Below are 18,000 nucleotides of genomic sequence, written 5' to 3' on the forward strand. Positions count from 1 at the left end.
TCTTCCTCAAGCAGAAGGGGGAAGATTGGCAACAGATGTTAGCTCAGCAACAATCTTCCTCAAGCAGAAGGGGGAAGATTGGCAACAGATGTTAGCTCAGGGCCAGTCGTCCTCACCAAAAACAAATGAGATAGATCAAACATCAGCATTTATTTTCATTCATTTGCTGGCCCAATACACAAGTAGATTTACTTGGTGTCTTTCTTTTCTTCGTTTTGGTGAGGAAGAGTGGCCCTGAGCTACCATTTCTTCCCAGTCTTGCTCTTTTTACTTGAGGAAGATTGTCACTGAGCTAACATCCATGCCAACCTCCCTCTATGTTATGTGGGATGCCGCCACAGCATGGCCTAACAAGTGGTACTAGGTCCATGCCCAGGATCTGAACCCGTAAACCCCAGGCTGCCAAAGTGGAGCACACAAACCTAACCACTGTGCCACCGCGCCAGCTCCTCCTTGCTTTCTTTATCTTATTTCATGTTACAGCCTTTTGGAGAGTTAATATTATGTTTTTTCTTTAATTCTCAAGTCTTTGATTTTATCACGGACTTGCGGTTTGAAGGTGTGTGGTGGAGGTTAATGGAAGATGACGCCTAGAGACAGAGTTTTCATGTTTGTTCGACTCCTCTACACAGGAATGAGCGTCTTGGTTCTTCTCTTGCAGTGTGGGAAGTTCACTTCCACCCATCCAATCCAGATCACCTCTTTACTTGTTCTGAAGATGGGTCCCTCTGGCACTGGGACGCATCCACAGACGCACCTGAAAAGTCATCACTCTTTCACGAAGGTAAAAGTTTTAATAAAGATTCTTATGTGTAACTTTATAATACGTTCAAATACCAAAGTAGAGATTCTCAGATTTTTTTTTTCCTTTTTCTTCCCAAAGCCCCCCAGTACATAGTTGTGTATTTTTAGTTGTGGGTCCTTCTAGTTCTGGCATGTGGGACACCACCTCAGTGTGGCCTGATGAGCGGTGCCATGTCTGTGCCCAGGATCCGAACTAGTGAAACGATGGGCCACCAAAGTGGAGCGTGTGAACTTAACCACTTGGCCACGGGGCCAGCCCCTCAGATTTTTAACATTAAGGAATGGCACAAGGTTTCCATTGTCCTGTTTTAGGGTCAATTCTAGTATCATAGGGCTTGAAATCTGTCAGCCTCTTACAGCTGTACTGCTAATGACTGGAAATGCTGTGCGCTGGCTGACTTCACACAGCCAGGGGCTTGTTGGGAGCGCATTGTCGTGGGCCCTCTGCTGTAGGACAGGTGTTGACAGCTCTTTTCTATTACATTACCGAGGGTGAGTGGCAAGACAAAAGCTGATCTTTTATGTATTAAGGTATAGGGTTTTCTTCAGACTAGAAGGCCCTGTCTCCTGATTAGAGACAGAGGTAATAAAGGTCGGCCAGAAACTACACTTACAATCAAGGGGTGTTTTTGTTTTTGGCATTTTCTAAGCTTCCTGTTTTTGAGTTTGTCTGTGGTTCCAAAGTTCTTTTGTTCATTCATGCAGCAAATGTGGATCAAATGCCCACCATGTGCTAGGCGCCCTTCTGGGGCTGGAGCCTACCACAATGAGCAGAACAAAAAGTCTCTGCACACTCAGAGCACGTATTCCAGCAGGCAGTAAATAAGTAGATAATGTCTCAGTGAAAGTCCAATCAGAAAAACAGAAACTGCTCTAGATTTAGAAGGAATTGGTTTCACTGTGGTAGAAGGGCTAGAAGAATGAACGGGCGTAGGGGGGATGCTGGAAGAGCAAAGAAGAAGAAGAAGTAATGCCCAGAAATCAAAAACTGTTCATATCTCTGCGGCTGCACAGTAGGAAGTGCTGTCAGAGTAGGTTCTGGATCAACAGGAAAGGTGCCACCTCAGCCAGGGCTGGAGTTACTGCGGTGATGTGGTTGCCAGAAACCTGGAGCTTCACCCCTCGTCCGCCTTCCACTCACGCACAGTAGTGCCTCCCGTTGGCAGGGGCCACCTGGAAGGCAGATGGCAAGGGAGGCTGGAAATGGAGTTTGTTCCTACAGTAAAGCACAGAAATGTGGAAAAGGGGACTGAGCGCGAAAAGGAAAAGAACTGGGCCAATACCCGGTGACTGAGGAACAGAGTAGGAGGATAAAGAATGAAGGGGGGAGGGGCTGCTTGGTGGAGATAGCATTTGAGCAGAGACCTGAGAGGAGTGGAGGTATGAGTCCCGTGAAAGCCTTCCCGGCAGAGGCAACACAAATACTGTGGGTCTGAGACAGGCAGAGAAAGGCAAGGAGGCCAGCATGGCTGCAGGTAATGAGCAGGCTCAGGGAGTGGTAGGAGGTAGGGAGCTGAGGAACAGGACTCAGGAGACCATGATGAGGACTTCAGACTTAATTCTAAGTGTGGCAGAAAACCATTGGAGAATTTTGACCAGGGGAGTGGCGTGATCTGCCTTATGTTCCCAAAGTATCACTGGCTGCTGTGGGGTAAATGGACTATGGGGAGGCACGGTAAAAGTGGAAGCAGGGGACCAGGGAGGAGATTAGCACAGCAGTTCTAACAATATTCAAGAGTAACGTGAAATAGAGGAGCTGTAAAAGATAAACAGAAAACTCAGGGAAAAATCTAGAACTTCTCCAGGAAAACTGTGGAGAAGTATGGACCGTGTAGAGCATGTAGCATGTTTCTGCCAGCTTCACTTAGGGAGAAACTAACAATTTTATCTAAGGATTAACTAAATCCTTGTTTTTTATTTGCTTCCTCCTCTACCGCCACTGTCTTACATTTGAAATTTTGCTGTTTGAAGAACCTTGGTTAGACTGGAAATAAAACCATTTACTATATTCTGCGTCTAGTATTGTAAGGCATAGTATTAGATACTTTGAAAAGGTAAATATGGACTGCCACCTGCTCTTAAAATAATACTTAATTTAGTTATGGAGAAGGGGCGTGGACAGTTAAATCATAAACAAAATGTTACCAGGTAGTAAATTAGTGGTACATACAAGTGCTGAGGGTTCCAGGAAGGAAGAGAGAAGCCTGAACTAGGGTCGTCTTCAAAGGCTTCTTAGAGAAGGCGGTTGAGCTGGGCTTTCAAGAATCCACGAGATTTAAACCCACTAGTCTTTAAGCTTCCAGACATCAGGGACTACCCCTTGTATTCCCAGCACTTATCACAGAACCTGGCACATAGTTGGCACCCAACCATTTATTGAATAAATGAAGTCTGTCCTTATTTGCTCTGGCAGAGAGTTGAGAGGAAGGAAAATTGTAAATAATAGCTTAAACTGAAACATACTGCTTCTGCTTTAATTCTCTGTTAAATGCAGAGCACTGTTAGAGATAAAAATTTATATAATCTGGTAATGTTCTAAAATTCTACTTTTAATTAAGAACATCTAAAATAAAAGGTAAGAATAAAAGGATATCTAAAGCAGGTTGATTATATTTTTAGAAATATAAAATGTATTTTTAGAAATATTCACCTAGAAATGTGTGCAGAAATTCTCATGATCACTTGATTTTTAATCGCCTAAGAGCTTATATTTCTGTGTTATCTACATTTTTAGTTTCTTTTTTCCTTACTTATTCTGCTTGTCTTCTGGCCATTTTGCTACACTTCTGAGACATTCCATTAAAGAATGAACAGAAAGACAGGGTCAGAATTTTCTGCTTTGCCTGAACACTTCAAATTTGATATCCATATTATCCCATGGAAATTTGAGTGTTTAATATCACTGAACAAGCCTTTGGTCAAAAATGGTGATATGTAATAGTGGAATTATCAGTCTGTTATTCTGAGAATTAAACAAGTTTGACTCATTGCCTTTTTAAAATATCAGTAGAATTTCAGATGTTTACTAGTATAAAATTAATCTTCAAAGATTTTTTTTCCCTTTTCTTTTCTCCCAGGAGGAAGAAGTAGTATTTTTTTGTTTCACAGCATTAGTAACCAGGCTAATGTTCACCAGTCTGTCATAAGCTCCTGGCTCAGCACTGATCCTGCAAAAGACTGTATTGAAATCACAAGCTTGCTTCCCAATAGGACTTTGTCTGTGAACAGTTTGGATGTTTTGGGTCCTTGCCTTGTTTGTGGAACCGACGCAGAAGCAATTTATGTTACTAGACAACTATTTTCATGAAAATACTATAATTATAAGATGTCAGGTAAAAACATACCGTTAACCTTTCAAATGCCAACTTCTATGCAAATTTTTATTATTGGAAAATGTGAAATTTGCAAGGGAAGCATCAGTAAACTGTTGTTAATGTCAATGCCCAGTTTCAGATTTTATTAGTTGGCTCTTCCCCTAAGAGTTGCAGAATCTGATCGATGACTGATAGCAGGAGGGTTGCAACACGCGGAAGATGCTTGTGCTGATGAATACGCTGCTGTCACACAGACTCTGGACAGCTCGTGGGACTTAGTCTTCATTTTTGGTGTTGTGAGACACTGTCAAACACCAAGGGGTTCCTGTCCTTTCCATCAACAGTATGTGAGGCATGACCTATACCCTTCCCTGGTGGCATTAGCCAGTGTTAATGTTTGTTCTTTTTATGGCAAGTATTTTCTTCAATCCTTCCATATTTTATTTCCTTAATAGTTTTAATAAACTTTTTCAGAAAGAATTGAGGAGTACAAAAATGGTGAATTTTTTTGTGTTCACATTTTTTTCAAGATGAAGATGTTTTGACAGGTGCCTTTATTAGACTAAGTTTGAACAGAACTCTGTGAACTACTTACACCCAACTTTATTTTTCTTGAAAAGAAAAATTCATTTTTGCTAAGGATTTTTGCTTTTGTTTAGTTTTACAGTGTAGTTGAAAATTGCCAAACTGGACATTGTGCAATAAAATAGAATTTGACATTGATAAGTGAGCCAACTTAAAAATTAAAAATTTGATAGGTAACATGTATGAGACTAGTATGATGTAGTAAGACTATAGAATTCTGCCATCTTTATCCTTATGCAGAACGTTAATGATGACTTAATATGTAGTGTTTTAAGACACTTTATGACGTCGTCTTTCCAGAGCTTCTTCGATTGAATGCATTATTGAACTAAGGCCTTAATGACAAGTCACTGCTATAACACAGTTGAAGTGTTGGTTCATTTACTTTAGAATTCCAACCATGGTAATTATGGTAAAATTTTCCTTTTCTGTCCTAATAAATATTTTCAATTTTTTATGCCACCTTATCTCAGGCTTTTTTGATCTTTGGTTTTTTGTCAACATTTTTAAATGGACTATGTATATGCATCTGCTTTTTTATATATATGTGACTCAAGAATATTTGATTAAAGATAATTAGTAACTTTGAATTCCAAAGAATCAGAGGAGGAAAGAAAATGTTGCTGATAGGAGTTTTTAACCTGTTTATAGTTTTAGTGCTGGGACTAATTTTTAAGACTTTCTGTTATTACAAAAGCAATTCATTACAGGAAAAAAACAGATACAGTCAAAAGAAAATTTTTAAATACTTATAATCTCAAACAGACAATAGTCTTTTCATAGCCTTTTTTATACATCAACATATATAATTTTTTTTGTAAAAATGACATATATCATACATATTATATGTGTGGATGCACATCCCCTAGCAGTAAACACATGGATTCAGTAAGAAAAACAGCTATGAATTTTTCTTTGACTTTCTGTTTCCTTCGTGCCAATGTCTTGCTGCAGCCTAAGCTGCAGTGCCCCTCCCTTCAGCCAGTACAGGCCCTAACAGTCAGCAGGCTGACATCCTTGTTGTGAGTGCGCCCAGAGTTGCTCTCACTCCTGGAAGACCCTAGCTCCCAGGTGGCACATTTTCCATGTATGGTGAATAGTAATCTTGTTGTGCCTCTGTGTTCATCTGCGTTATCTGCTGCTGAAAAGTTTGAAGGTTTCATACATGTCGTCAGCACCCTTCTCGGTTTCCAGCAGCAATGTATACAGTTTCCTTTGATCATTCTAGTCAGCATTGATAGAAGGAGGGAGCCAGACGTGTAGGCCTAGGCAGTTTGGACTGAAAACAAGTTTTAAGTTTGAAGCTTTGCTTTGATTTAAGGGTATTTGTAACCGTAAGTAAAAGAAAGTACATTTGAATAGTGTTACATTTCCTATCAGTTGATGAGTTCTGCTAGATTTAATAAGAAACATAAGCTTTACGTAGTGTAAATAAAACCCTAATTTATGAATTTGTGCATTGTCACTTACCACCTTTATTCATGAAACTCAAATAGTTTTTTATGAGGGCTGCAGGATCTCAGAGGTGAAAGGTACCTTGGAGGACATCTCCAACCTAAATTTAATCATCTTTCCACAGCATTCCTAACAAATTATCATCCAACCTCTACTTGAAAATATACTGTGATAAAGTTTCCCATTCCCCAAGGCAGCCTCTCCTCCTCTGGACAGCTCTAATTGTTACAGCATTATAGCAGGGTTTTAGTATGGGAGTGGGATCCAAGACAATCCTGTAAAACAGGCAGAATCATGTGATTGTGAGTTAACAAAATGATCTTGTGAGCCTATTATGAGAGAACCAATCACCAATCGGTTTATGAAATTGGCACTATTGGGGTATTTTACCATAAAGTTTCACTAAGTAAATGAATTTTCATATACTGAACTAAAATTTGCTTCCATTTGTCTTCTTTCCTCAGGAGACACAAAAAACAAATTTAATTACTCTCATCACATATTCAAATAAATTACATATTGTAGCTTCTTTGGGGTAAACCATTTAAAAAAGGGATTAATCCCTTTTTAGTAATTTCTTGTGAGCAAGGTTCCCTTCCCGGACTTTCTTGCCCTTCTTGGCTAAATCCTTGTTACGCTTCTGGACTCCTTTTACATGTCATTTTCTCAAGAGAGCCCTCCCCAGGGCCAGCCCTGGTGGCCTAGTTGTTAAGTTCAGCATCCTCCGCTTCAGTGGCCTGGGCCTGGGACCAGTTCCCCGGCACAGACCTACACTACTTGTCTGTCAATGGCCGTACTGTGGTGGCAGCTCACATACAAAAAGAGGAAGATTGACAGCAGATGTTAGTTTAGGGCGAATCTTCCTCAGCAAAAAAAAAAAAAAGCCTTCCATGGCCTCTGACAATCTGGGTTAATTGTACTCTGCTTCAAAAGCCCATTGTGCACAGTTTATGTATGCTTGCAGCTGTGTTAAGCAGCCTGTCTCCCTCTACTGGATCACAAGCTCAAGTAGAACGCCTATGTCAGTGATCCATTGTAAGCACTGAATCAGTGTAAACTGAACTGGACTAAACTCACAATCTTGTTTTCTCTTTAAAAAATACTCGTATTTGTAAAAGGTCATCTTTAAAGTGTGACACCCAGAACAGTGTTCATTTTGGGAGGTGTTGGCCTTACTGAGAGTATGACAGAAATTGTACCATCCTGATTCTGAGAACGATATTCTTTTGTAGTGCTGTCTCAGCTTATTTTAACTATTCTGACATTTGTTCAATTAGACTGCTGACTAGTTGAACTTGAACCCTTAAGTTTTCACACGATACTCCTAAGCCATACTCCCCATATTCTTGAGTTAATACAGATGGTTTTGATCCTTACTGTAGGTCCATCCTTCTTGTTCCAAGAAGATAAATTTTATTTCAGTATAGGAAAGAAAGAACAATCTCTCTTGAATCTTTTCTGTAGAAGCTGATTATTTTCAGAATTGCTCAGCATGCTTTTTACACTCTCATCCCATTGGTTAGGAGATAGATTAAATGGGCCGAAGTGCTTAGGTCAACTCCTAGAGTCCTCTCAATTATCAGGGACATATGAATCATTGGTATTTGGCTGCAGTTATGGAAATATTTATAAACCAACCTATTTTATTGACATTCTGCCCCATTTATCTTGTTCACGAGGTTATTGTGAGAAAATATCTGGGCTATAGCTATCATCCTATAAAAATTTGGCATAACTGAAAAGTTCCTTGTCCTTTGTAACTAACACTTCTATTTCATAGTATTGTGGAAACATCCTTTTTTTTTTTTTTTTTTTTTTTGAGGAAGATTAGCCCTGAGGTAACATCCGTGCCCATCTTCCTCTACTTTATATGTGGGACGCCTGCCATAGCATGGCTTGACAAGCGGGGCATAGGTCCACACCCTGATCTGAACCAGCGACCCCTGGGCCATTGAAGCACAACGTGCAAACTTAATCGCTGCACCACTGCGTCGGCCCGGAAACATCCTTTTAATAATCCGTTCTAGAATCTTGTCCAAGAAGCATACTAAGTTCAGTAGTGTATAGTTTATATCAAGCCTTCATTTAAGCCTAGGGTATCAATGTGGTATCCAGCTCAGACTAATTATGAAGCAGTGGGGATGTTCTATTTTACAGACACGAAACCTGGGGAGACCCAAACAATGAAATGCAACTAAACTATTTCATCAGTATCGTTCTGAACCACGATTAACATTAAGCAGCAATGTTGAACAACTAACAGCTACATCATAGACTACAGTCATCTTAGCATCGAAACAATTCCAACATTTCAGTATATTAAAGATGTACAGAGGGAGAGAACCACGGTGGGGGGTGGGGGCATTGAGAAGGGAGAAACAGAAGGACTAGAATCTGGCTGATCAGGTAAAAATTTAATTAATTAATTTGAAATAAACTTATGCTGAATTCCAAACCATCATGACAGACTTTGGGGAACAGTAGCTGACAGACCAGCCTGATGCAGCCGTCAGAAATGCATTAACTGTCAAAACAATCTTTGTGCAGGCCATGGCTATAAGAAGCTAAACTGTAATTAATGCTAGACTGTAAAATAACAGCTGCAACAAATCAAAACACAGGTTTTTACCCTGCGTAGTATGGAATGAAGTTAAATTTAAGAATTTTTTAGCCAGAGAGGTCCTACAAGCAATGATAACCCCGGTAGCAACACGCATATCCAGATCCTAGATTTGGTTTTGAACACCATTCTCCAACAAAAGGAACCAGGGCTCCTTGTAGGGGCAGGAAATATACCAGACAGCTCCGAGCATCTTGTAGTGCCAGAAAGTAAAGTTCTAAAAAAAAAGGCCACAATGAAGGGAGTATGTCAAAGGGACAGAGAAGCCAATTGGAAGAGCTCCCGATAGCCAAAGCTGCAACAATTTGATGAAAAAAATAAACTATAAAATAAATATCCATGAGTCCACACTGACAAACAAATGTTTGAATAAATAAGTGGAGAAGAAACAAATTCTGTTTGGAATTCCAAATAATTTATGTCGAATCTCCACCCCTTGACTGTGAGCTGCTCCCCGCCTAGTCCAGAGCCCGCCCCCAAGATTGTATGAATTCCTGGGAGGCCTTATGTTCTCAGGGCCACATTAGTCTACAGACTTCTTCCATGCCTGATGTGTGCTGCCCCTGTTCCTACAGTCATCCAAGAATGAAATCTGGCCCTTACATCTGTTGATAAAAACAAAATGAAAGCAAAACAACCCCGCTTCCATGAAGTATTGAAGAGTTGAGCAGGCTGAAGCTAGACCAAGGATTTTCCATAACAACAATACAAAGCCTTCAAACGCAACGGCAGATATTGCCATTCTGAGACACCCAGCAGCCCTAGTAACCATTTCCCTGGAGTTTCACCTCCAGCCTGCCCTCACTCTCAGCCGCCTTTCATCTTGTCAGTTCTCTCCTGATCATCCCTTCTCTCCTTTCTCTGCCCTTCTCTCCCCCTACTTCCCAGGAGTAAGCCTCCTAGTCCGAGACAGAGCAATTCACCGAGCTCCTTGAATTATCTGGGAATTTCCCCCAAAACAGTAGTTTATGGAGATACTCGCCTTTAGGCTTAAAAAGAATGAAAGAGCTCAAGGGAAGAAGTTCTATGGGTTGGCGACAGAGGTGACAAGATTCCGGGGACAATATGCTGTTCCAGATACGCAATCCTTCTGGAAAGAGCAAGCAGGCCTGCGAACATACTAGATTCATATAATTCCTATAATTTTGAGGTTGATAGGGACCCTAGAATGACGCGCCGTGGGGTCATATCCTCAACGTTCTACAAACTGTGCTTGTGGAACATAGATTTTCAACCAAGTGCTCTTGGAATGTAATCGTATAATAGAGGTTTTCAATGTAAACTTCTGGATACAGCAGCCGGGAGTCAGTTTAACATCAAAAAAAGAAGTCTTTAAAAAAAGTTTTTATAGTTAGTCTCCAGCAGAAAAATGGTGAAACAAGATATTTGAAAATACCACCTGTATATATTTTCTAGAGGCAAAATTGGCAAAGGCGGCCTTTACAAAGGGTGGACGGTACTTTCAAACATCATAAACCCAATGATCCCACCTGAAGCTTCTAATTCAATTTAACAAGAACAAAAACCTCTTCTTGCCGTCACTGTTATTCCAGCTGTGACCATAATGGCTTCTCTTCCACCGATTCAGTTGACATTGAAAATCTCTAAACTCTGCTCATCTGTCCTGGTTCAAGAATATATTAATCTGGCTGATTCAGAAAATACTTAAACCCACGGAATCACTCGGGGGAAGAGTGCTAAAAAAATCAATTTATTTCAAAGCCCGAATCCTGATGTCCACAGCGAGGTTTCCGAAGGCAACTCATTGCCGTTTCCTTCGGAGAATTAAGCTCCGTGAGACGCGCCTCTTTATTCTCTGTCCGTCCATAGAAAGCGCCCAATTGAGAAAAGAGGAAGATTGAAATAACCGAGCGCGCTCGGAAGGGGAGAGCCGGTCCCGGCCGGGGCGAGTCGCCCGGGCAGCGCAAGGCGGGGGCGACAGCCGTCAGCCCGCAGCGGGGCGGGCGAGCGGCGGCGGGCGGGAGGCGGCAGGCGGCGCGCTCGCTCCCGGCCGCCGGGCGGGCAGAAGCCCCCAGTCTCCGGCCCCCGCGCAAGCGACGCCGGGAAATGCCCACATCCGGGAAACCTGCCGCCGAGTGCGGCGGCGGCGACACCGAGTGGAGGCAAAATGGCGGCGGCGGCGGCGGCGGGCTGGTGCTAGCGGGAGAGCCAGGTCCCCGCGACCCCCGCGACGGGCCGCGCTGGCCCGCGGCAGCCCCCCGGCGTCTCTCCCCGCCCTGCCCCACCGGGGACACTCGGGGTGCCTGGGACGGGCTCCAGCGCCTCGGCGCCCGCCCTCGGGCCCGTGACCGCTGTCCAGGAGCCCCGCTCTCCCCTGCAGGTAGGTCCGGGGCCGGCGTAGCGGGTGGGGCGCACTGTCTCCTCCGAGCCCGAGTCGGCGGGGCTGTGGCCGCCGGGCCCACGCCCATCCCGGCTGGCGGGGGTCCAGGGGCTGCCGCGGGCCGGCGAGCGGGCCGGCCCGGTGCGGGCCTCACTTGGCTGGTTGCATGGACCCGAGCGGAGCCCTGCCCTGGGGAAGCGAGGGTTGGCCGCGCCCGGGGCGGGGGGAAGAGCCCCAGGCTTTGCGGCCTTGGGGGTGCAGGTTAGGCTGGGAAGAGGCTGCCCGGCTGGAGGCCTTGCGCGGACTGTCTCCCTCCCACCTCCACCCCGATCCCCTGCATGCGCGGGACCACGGTGTTTAGGAAGGCAGGCAAGCGAGAGTGGTTCTGAAGGAAAACTGCAGTGAAAGAGCTGCAGTTCTTTGCATGCCAGGGGGGACCCGATCCTGGATAGAGCTTGAAGAAATCCTGGGAATTTTTGTTTCCAGTCCACTGTAATGTTAGGTTACGGTGCGTCGTTGGAAGGGGTGGGAGAGATGGCATCTTGATGGAGTAGGAGTGTATATATAAATACAGAAAATGAAAGAAAGGAAATGAAGGGAACACTGTGTGTTGTAACCTCAAGAAGAGCTTGTCTCGCAAAGAATGACTCCCAGGTGGGATTAAATGACTTGATTTAACCCCATTCTCTGCCTTCTCCAATTGAAAATTATTTTCTAAGGGAACGAAGTTTGATGTTTGTCGACTCATGTTAATATGACTTAAAATATATATCATCGTGTAGAAGTTATTCGTAAATCTATGGAGAAATACTATAGTTTTCCACACAAATAGTGTTGTATCACTCCAGTTTTGGAAATGGGTTTGAATGTCTGGGATCATGAAACTTCTCAGGTCTTTATGGGTTATTTATTGAAGATTAAAAATTTTTATCAGAATCCTCCGTGGGGAAGAAAATGTAGGACATTATAATTGGAATGAATGTTCTCTGCTAAGATACCTACATTTGAGGTTATTTCTTTCATTTAATAAATTGACAGACAGGTAAAATGGGCTAGTTGATTCCCTAAGGCAGTGAGGAATTTGACTGATTTACCAGTAAAAGAAGTAGCATTGTGTTCTCTAATCGGCTGCTACTGCAAGAAACTGGATCATGGCACCCGCTGGAGAAGGTGCATTCTTTCTGCTCCTGAATGTTTGTTGAATATCCCTTGCCACTTTGCAAAAGCAGATAAAAAATACTTCTGCTACATTTTTTTGGTACGGTCTGGATTTCCTTCTCTAGGTTGAGTTTTTATCTTTATTTTTAATGCTAGTCCTTGTTATTCTGTATAAATATAGCCTTGGAACAGTTCCAGATCTGGTTATTTAGTTTTTATTCAAGATGTTATGTTTAGATTAGTGGGAGATTTTTGTAGACGGAAAGAGTTATTTAGTTGTTGAACAAATTTTTATCAGGTAGAAATGGCAGTCATTTTTCAGCATGAAGATAAAATATAGTGATTGTTTTCACTTTCGGTCAATTAATTCTTAGTGAATTGAAGACAATGTCATCAGTATGCAGAGATTCTTGAATATTGCTGTCTAAACAACTAAGACTGTGCTGCTAAGAAAGACACCAGATGTATTGCTTTTGCTATTCTCCTAGCTGATTGAGTCAAAGCATTGAGACAGACCATCTTTTTTATAAACCTACTTCAACCCAAGGGAACACACTGAAATCTTATTATGTAGCGGTATCTGTTTTTGCCCTAGGATGGACAATATATCAATAGTATTTGTTTGGATTTACTGACATTCGCATGTTTGATGAAGGTCTGAACTTTCAAAGAGATGGAGCTTTTATCTGTTCAGTCTAATCAGTTTGTGTCCCTTCAAGGAGTGAATGAGTCATGATCCCTGCCCTTAGGAGACTCAAGTTGTGGGTATCATGAAAAGAACCGTGAGCTGGTTCAGGATGTGTGAAGTCCATTCCTAGCATGACCGCTAGCTGGCTACATGACCTTAGGAAGCCCACTTCACCTTTCTGAAGCCATTACTCCATCTGGAAAAAAAATATATATATATTTCTATGTATAAACTCTCTCTCTCTCTCCAAGACACGTTATGCTCTATGAATCTGTGATCTAGTAGAAAAAATAAGTACAAGAATAGGACAAAAACATAAGTTTTATTTGACTATGCAGAGTGCATTTGGAGTTCAGAGGAGAAGGATAGCAACTGGCAGTTCATTGAAGGCTCTGTGAAGGAGGCATTTGAATGGTACCTTAAGGGTTGGGTATAATTTCTACAAGAAAAAATATGGTGGGGGCTCTCCCAAGGAGAATAAACAGGATGAGTAAGGACATGAAAGTAGAAAAGCACAAGGTACGTTAGCTGAGAACAAGTAATTTGGCTTGGTTAGAGTATAAGGTACACCGGGGAGAGTCTGGGTAAGGTAGCAGAAAGAAATAAGATAATAACTAGCATTTATTGAGTCAGTTGTTTATTCTAAACATTTGACATGCATTAAACTTATTTAATGCTCAAAATAGCCCTATTAAATGGGACCATTATTGCCTACATTTGAAAATGAAGGAACTGAGGCACAGCTTGGCAAGAGCACGCAGCAAGCTAGGGACAGGGCTGGGATTCACACCCTCCGGCTTGACTCCAGAGGTCTGCCTCTAACCAGTAAGTTAAAGGCATCATTGAGGGATCCAGAGCAGGGAAGTGATGTGATAAGAACTGTTTATTAGGAAGACGAATCTGGCAGCAGTGTAGCATGGGTTAAAGAGGTAAACTGTTGTGTTTTGAAGAGTTCTTTTAAAAATTCTTTTTAGGGGCTGGCCTGGTGGCATAGTGGTCACCTTCACGTGCTCCTCTTCGGCAGCATGGGGTTCATGGGTTTGGATCCCGGACGCAGACCAATACACTGCTTATCAAGCCATGCTGCAGTGGCATCCCACATACAAAATAGAGGAAGACTGGCACAGATGTTAGCGCAGTGACAATCTTCCTCAAGCAAAAAGAGGATATTTGGCAACAGATGTTAGCTCAGAACCAGTCTTCCTTACCAAAAAAAAAAAATTTTCTCGGGCCAGCCAGGTGGTACAGCAGTTAAGTGTGTACGTTCCACTTCAGCGGCCCCGGGTTCACTGGTTTGGATCCCGGGTGCAGATGTGGCACCGCTTGGCAGGCCATGCTGTGGTGGGCATCCCACATATAAAGTAGAGGAAGATGGGCATGGATATTAGCTCAGGGCCAGTCGTCCTCAAAAAAAAATTTTTTTTCTCTTTACCTATTATTAATTTGAATTTTCATATTAGCAAAGATTACTGAGATTTGTTAATTCCAGTGTTGACCATACCTTGTTGGAGGGATTGTAAGTTAGTAGACCTTTCTGGAAGGCAATCTTGACAGTAAGTATCAGAATTTTAAATATGCATTCTCTTTGACCCAGCAGTTCTACTTCTGGGAATTTATCTTAAGAGAAATGCTCAACAATATGTGCACAAGAATTTTTATTGTAGTATTTTTATATTGACTAATTTTATATGTACGAAGAATATGGTATGTACATGTCAGCTATGAAGCATAATAAAATGAACATCCATGAACTTACCACCCATCCTCAGAACTAGAATATTACAAAGCAATTGAAATTATCAGTGTTTGAAACATTATTTATATTAGCAAAAAATTGGAAACAACTTAAATGCCTATCAATGGGGGGTAGATAAATTATAGTACATCCGCATGATGTAATTCAGTATATAGTTATTAAAAAAATGAGGCTGAATTGTCTTATTTTCTCACTTCCAAGACACCATTAAGTCTAAAACAAGCCATCTGTTTAGTAACAATTTTTCAGGGGAAAGAAAATAAACAGAGTTTTTATTAACCTTCAGTAGCATACATTTATCCATTCACTTGTATACCATTTTTTTCAGTCACGATAAAGTTTGAACCTCAGCCTATTCACAGTCAGAATCTAGGATTCTTCTGAATTACTTTGGGCTTTAGATAGGTAACACATAACCACATGGTGACATGCTGCTTTTCATAATCCTAACTAATTGTCGTGAATGTCTTTATTGTCTTTATAATTGAGTATATAATTTTGAGGCATACTGAAGAATACTGGGGTTTTGTCTTTCCTTTCTGCTTAAGCTCTTAGTTTTGTTTTTTTCTTAGTTGAGTGAGTTACTGCTGGAAATTAAACAGCTTCTTCCGGAGGTAACGCAAAAGGTTTTTTTTTTTTTAAAGATTTTATTTTTTCCTTTTTCTCCCCAAAGCCCCCCGGTACATAGTTGTATATTCTTCGTTGTGAGTCCTTCTAGTTGTGGCATGTGGGACGCTGCCTCAGCGTGGTTTGATGAGCAGTGCCATGTCCGCGCCCAGGATTCGAACCAACGAAACACTGGGCCGCCTGCAGTGGAGCGCGTGAACTTAACCACTCGGCCACGGGGCCCGCCCCCAACGCAAAAGATTTTGACAGGTGTTTCATGTCTCAGTGCTTGTACTTCATAAGAGTCTCTCTTACCTTTGAAAATTCTGCGATCTTGCCTAAATTTGGCAATTGTTTATGCCATTAATTACATTGCCTGTTGGGTGACAGTTTCTGAGTATATAGTGCTACATCATAGTGGAATCTTTTTGAAGACATTTTGAGCATTAATCAAGGGTCTAGATTCAGCCATACGTGGTGCTGCCAATGAAAATAATACAATTGAAGTGACAAGGAAATTTCACTTTTTATTCATGGTCCACTTAGCTGTGTGCTTTGTCTGCTATTCCAGAACTTCTACTTTGGAGCTGGCAAATTTATTTTAATAATGATTTTAAGATATACTCAGTTTCAGAAATATTAGGATGTAGAAAAGCATGCATCTTAGAATCAAGAAAACACTGAACTTACTGTCATGGAAAGACATTCATAGTATTATGTTATTCTTTTGCTAGCATATTAGGCCCTAAGCAACAGTGGCTAGATTCACAGGTCGTGTGGTCCCTATGTCCAGTAATTTCTCCATCAGGTCCAGCCATGGCTCCTGTTGATCCAGAGACCTGTGAAGTTATCTTTACTCTTTCTCTTGGTCTGTCTTCTCTCTGTCCCCATCTTACTCACTCACCATAGTACAGGATGGTAGATCCAGGAGGAGTGTCATAATAAGCACTACCATTAGAAAAGGAGGAGAATGGGAGAGAGCAGCAATTGCTGATCTAAGAATTTGGAATCTCAGTAGGGACATCTTGTGAAAGCAACCAGCCTTGGAGGTAGGGGAGATTCCTTGACTGAACCTCGATTCATTTATCCCAGAAGAACTCTGTGGCCATGGCCATTGTTCCCCAAGAATTCCCTGAGAGATTTTTGTCCATTATCATCCTTGGCCACATATGAAGTGTGAGCTTTAAAGGAATATTCCCTTTTTGGAAGGTGCAAATCTTTGTCAACTAGATTACTGCTCATAGAAGTTGGGAGCTCAAGGGTTTTAAATTTTGAATAGTCAAAGGTGTTTTTAGTTTGAGCTTGAGTGGTTTATTATAAAATTTTTTAACAAAAGTTTCCGCAAAGTTAGTAAGCCTCTGATGTGTTTAGTTTCAGTCAGTTCCATGTGTGAGCAACCTTAACCAGAGTTTACATGTGTTAGTAACCTCATCCAAAGATTTGAGAGCTCCCAGTTCTCTTCTCAATTGATTATTTGAGGGAAAGCCATACCATTAATGTGATTTTTACCACTGAGGTACTTTAGACAGCCGAGACGCTTCAGTGGGCATCTGTGCTCAAAAATCCCAACTGTTCCTGTTTGGGGTCTGGAAGCAAGCTGCTGTTGAACGCTGCAAGACTTTTTAAATTTCTGAACTCTTTCTATTCGTTTCTATTTCTGCTTGCACGTCAGCTGCTTCTTTCCTGACCTTACCATTTATTTATAATACTTTGCTAAATAGCCAGTAGCAGCTGAGATTCTAAGATTCTGTTTTCCAAAGCCTTTTCATAGAACTACAAGTTGAGTAGGCTCCTTGCCACCTTGTAAGTTATCACAGGCAACAGCTTTATCAAATATTTTGCCATTTTGCTATAAAACTTGCTTCCCCATTTTTCCAGCCTTCATTATCAGTTTTCTTGAAGCCCTCAGCCTGACCACTAAGCCAATACCATATTAAGTTTTTGTTACAGCTGCCCCTCGCTGCTGGGTACCGATTTCTGTCTTACGATAATGAGAGGCTAACTATACAAATACACAATGGCCAGATCATATATGAAAATAGAACTCTAACCCATAGCCTCGGTAGCTGTAGGCCCAAACAGTGAGGTCTTGGGTAACACCTGCTAGCTTCCAGCTCAGGACCAAAGAAAGAAAGCCAAATATATTCCCCAAACCAATCTAACTAGGATGCCCCGCTTCTGGCTAGCTGGCCTCCAGCTTCTCGTGGCAACAACCTACAATCAGAGCATACCTGAAGTCTTCTGGTTTTTTTAGTATAAAGCTTTTCCTCTCCTTTGCCTGCCTTTAAGTCGCTGCCAAATACAAGTGATGGAGGCGGACTCCTTTGCTATAGCAAGCTCTGAATAGACGCTACTTGTTTTGGGCGGTCTTTGTTTATTTCCACAGCAATATTAGGCTGTTTTGTGGTAACAAATCCCCAAATATCAATGGCTTAACACAACAGAGATTCCCATCTTGCTTACACAAAGTCCAATGGGTGTGAGTAGTAAGCCATCCAGTGGCTTGCGGACCCACATTCCCTCCAAATTGTGAAGCTATCATCTCAAAATGTGACCTGCATTGTTGTTGAAGCAGGAAAGAGAGAGATGGAGAAGCACACTGGCTATTAACTGCCTTAGCCCAGAAGTGACACATGTTACATCTGCTCACAGGGCTTTGACCAGAATTAATCT

General features: G+C 41.9%; 2 protein-coding genes across 2 annotated transcripts in view; both read left to right on the top strand.

Moving 5' to 3' along the window:
- Positions 1 to 6,533, top strand: part of NUP43 (nucleoporin 43) — a 14,193-nt gene extending 7,660 nt beyond the window's left edge. The window contains exons 7-8 of the mRNA XM_046668770.1: positions 662 to 784; positions 3,882 to 6,533. Coding sequence (XP_046524726.1) covers positions 662 to 784; positions 3,882 to 4,111 — 353 coding nt within the window. The 3' untranslated portion in view covers positions 4,112 to 6,533. The remainder of the gene's footprint in view (positions 1 to 661; positions 785 to 3,881) is intronic.
- A 4,356-nt stretch (positions 6,534 to 10,889) lies between these two features.
- LATS1 (large tumor suppressor kinase 1) overlaps positions 10,890 to 18,000 on the top strand; it is a 40,759-nt gene continuing 33,648 nt past the window's right edge. The window contains exon 1 of the mRNA XM_046669487.1: positions 10,890 to 11,119. The gene's annotated coding sequence lies outside the window, so the exon portion shown is untranslated. The remainder of the gene's footprint in view (positions 11,120 to 18,000) is intronic.

This window comes from Equus quagga, chromosome 8 (genome assembly GCF_021613505.1).
Source record: "Equus quagga isolate Etosha38 chromosome 8, UCLA_HA_Equagga_1.0, whole genome shotgun sequence".
Lineage (NCBI taxonomy): Eukaryota > Metazoa > Chordata > Mammalia > Perissodactyla > Equidae > Equus > Equus quagga.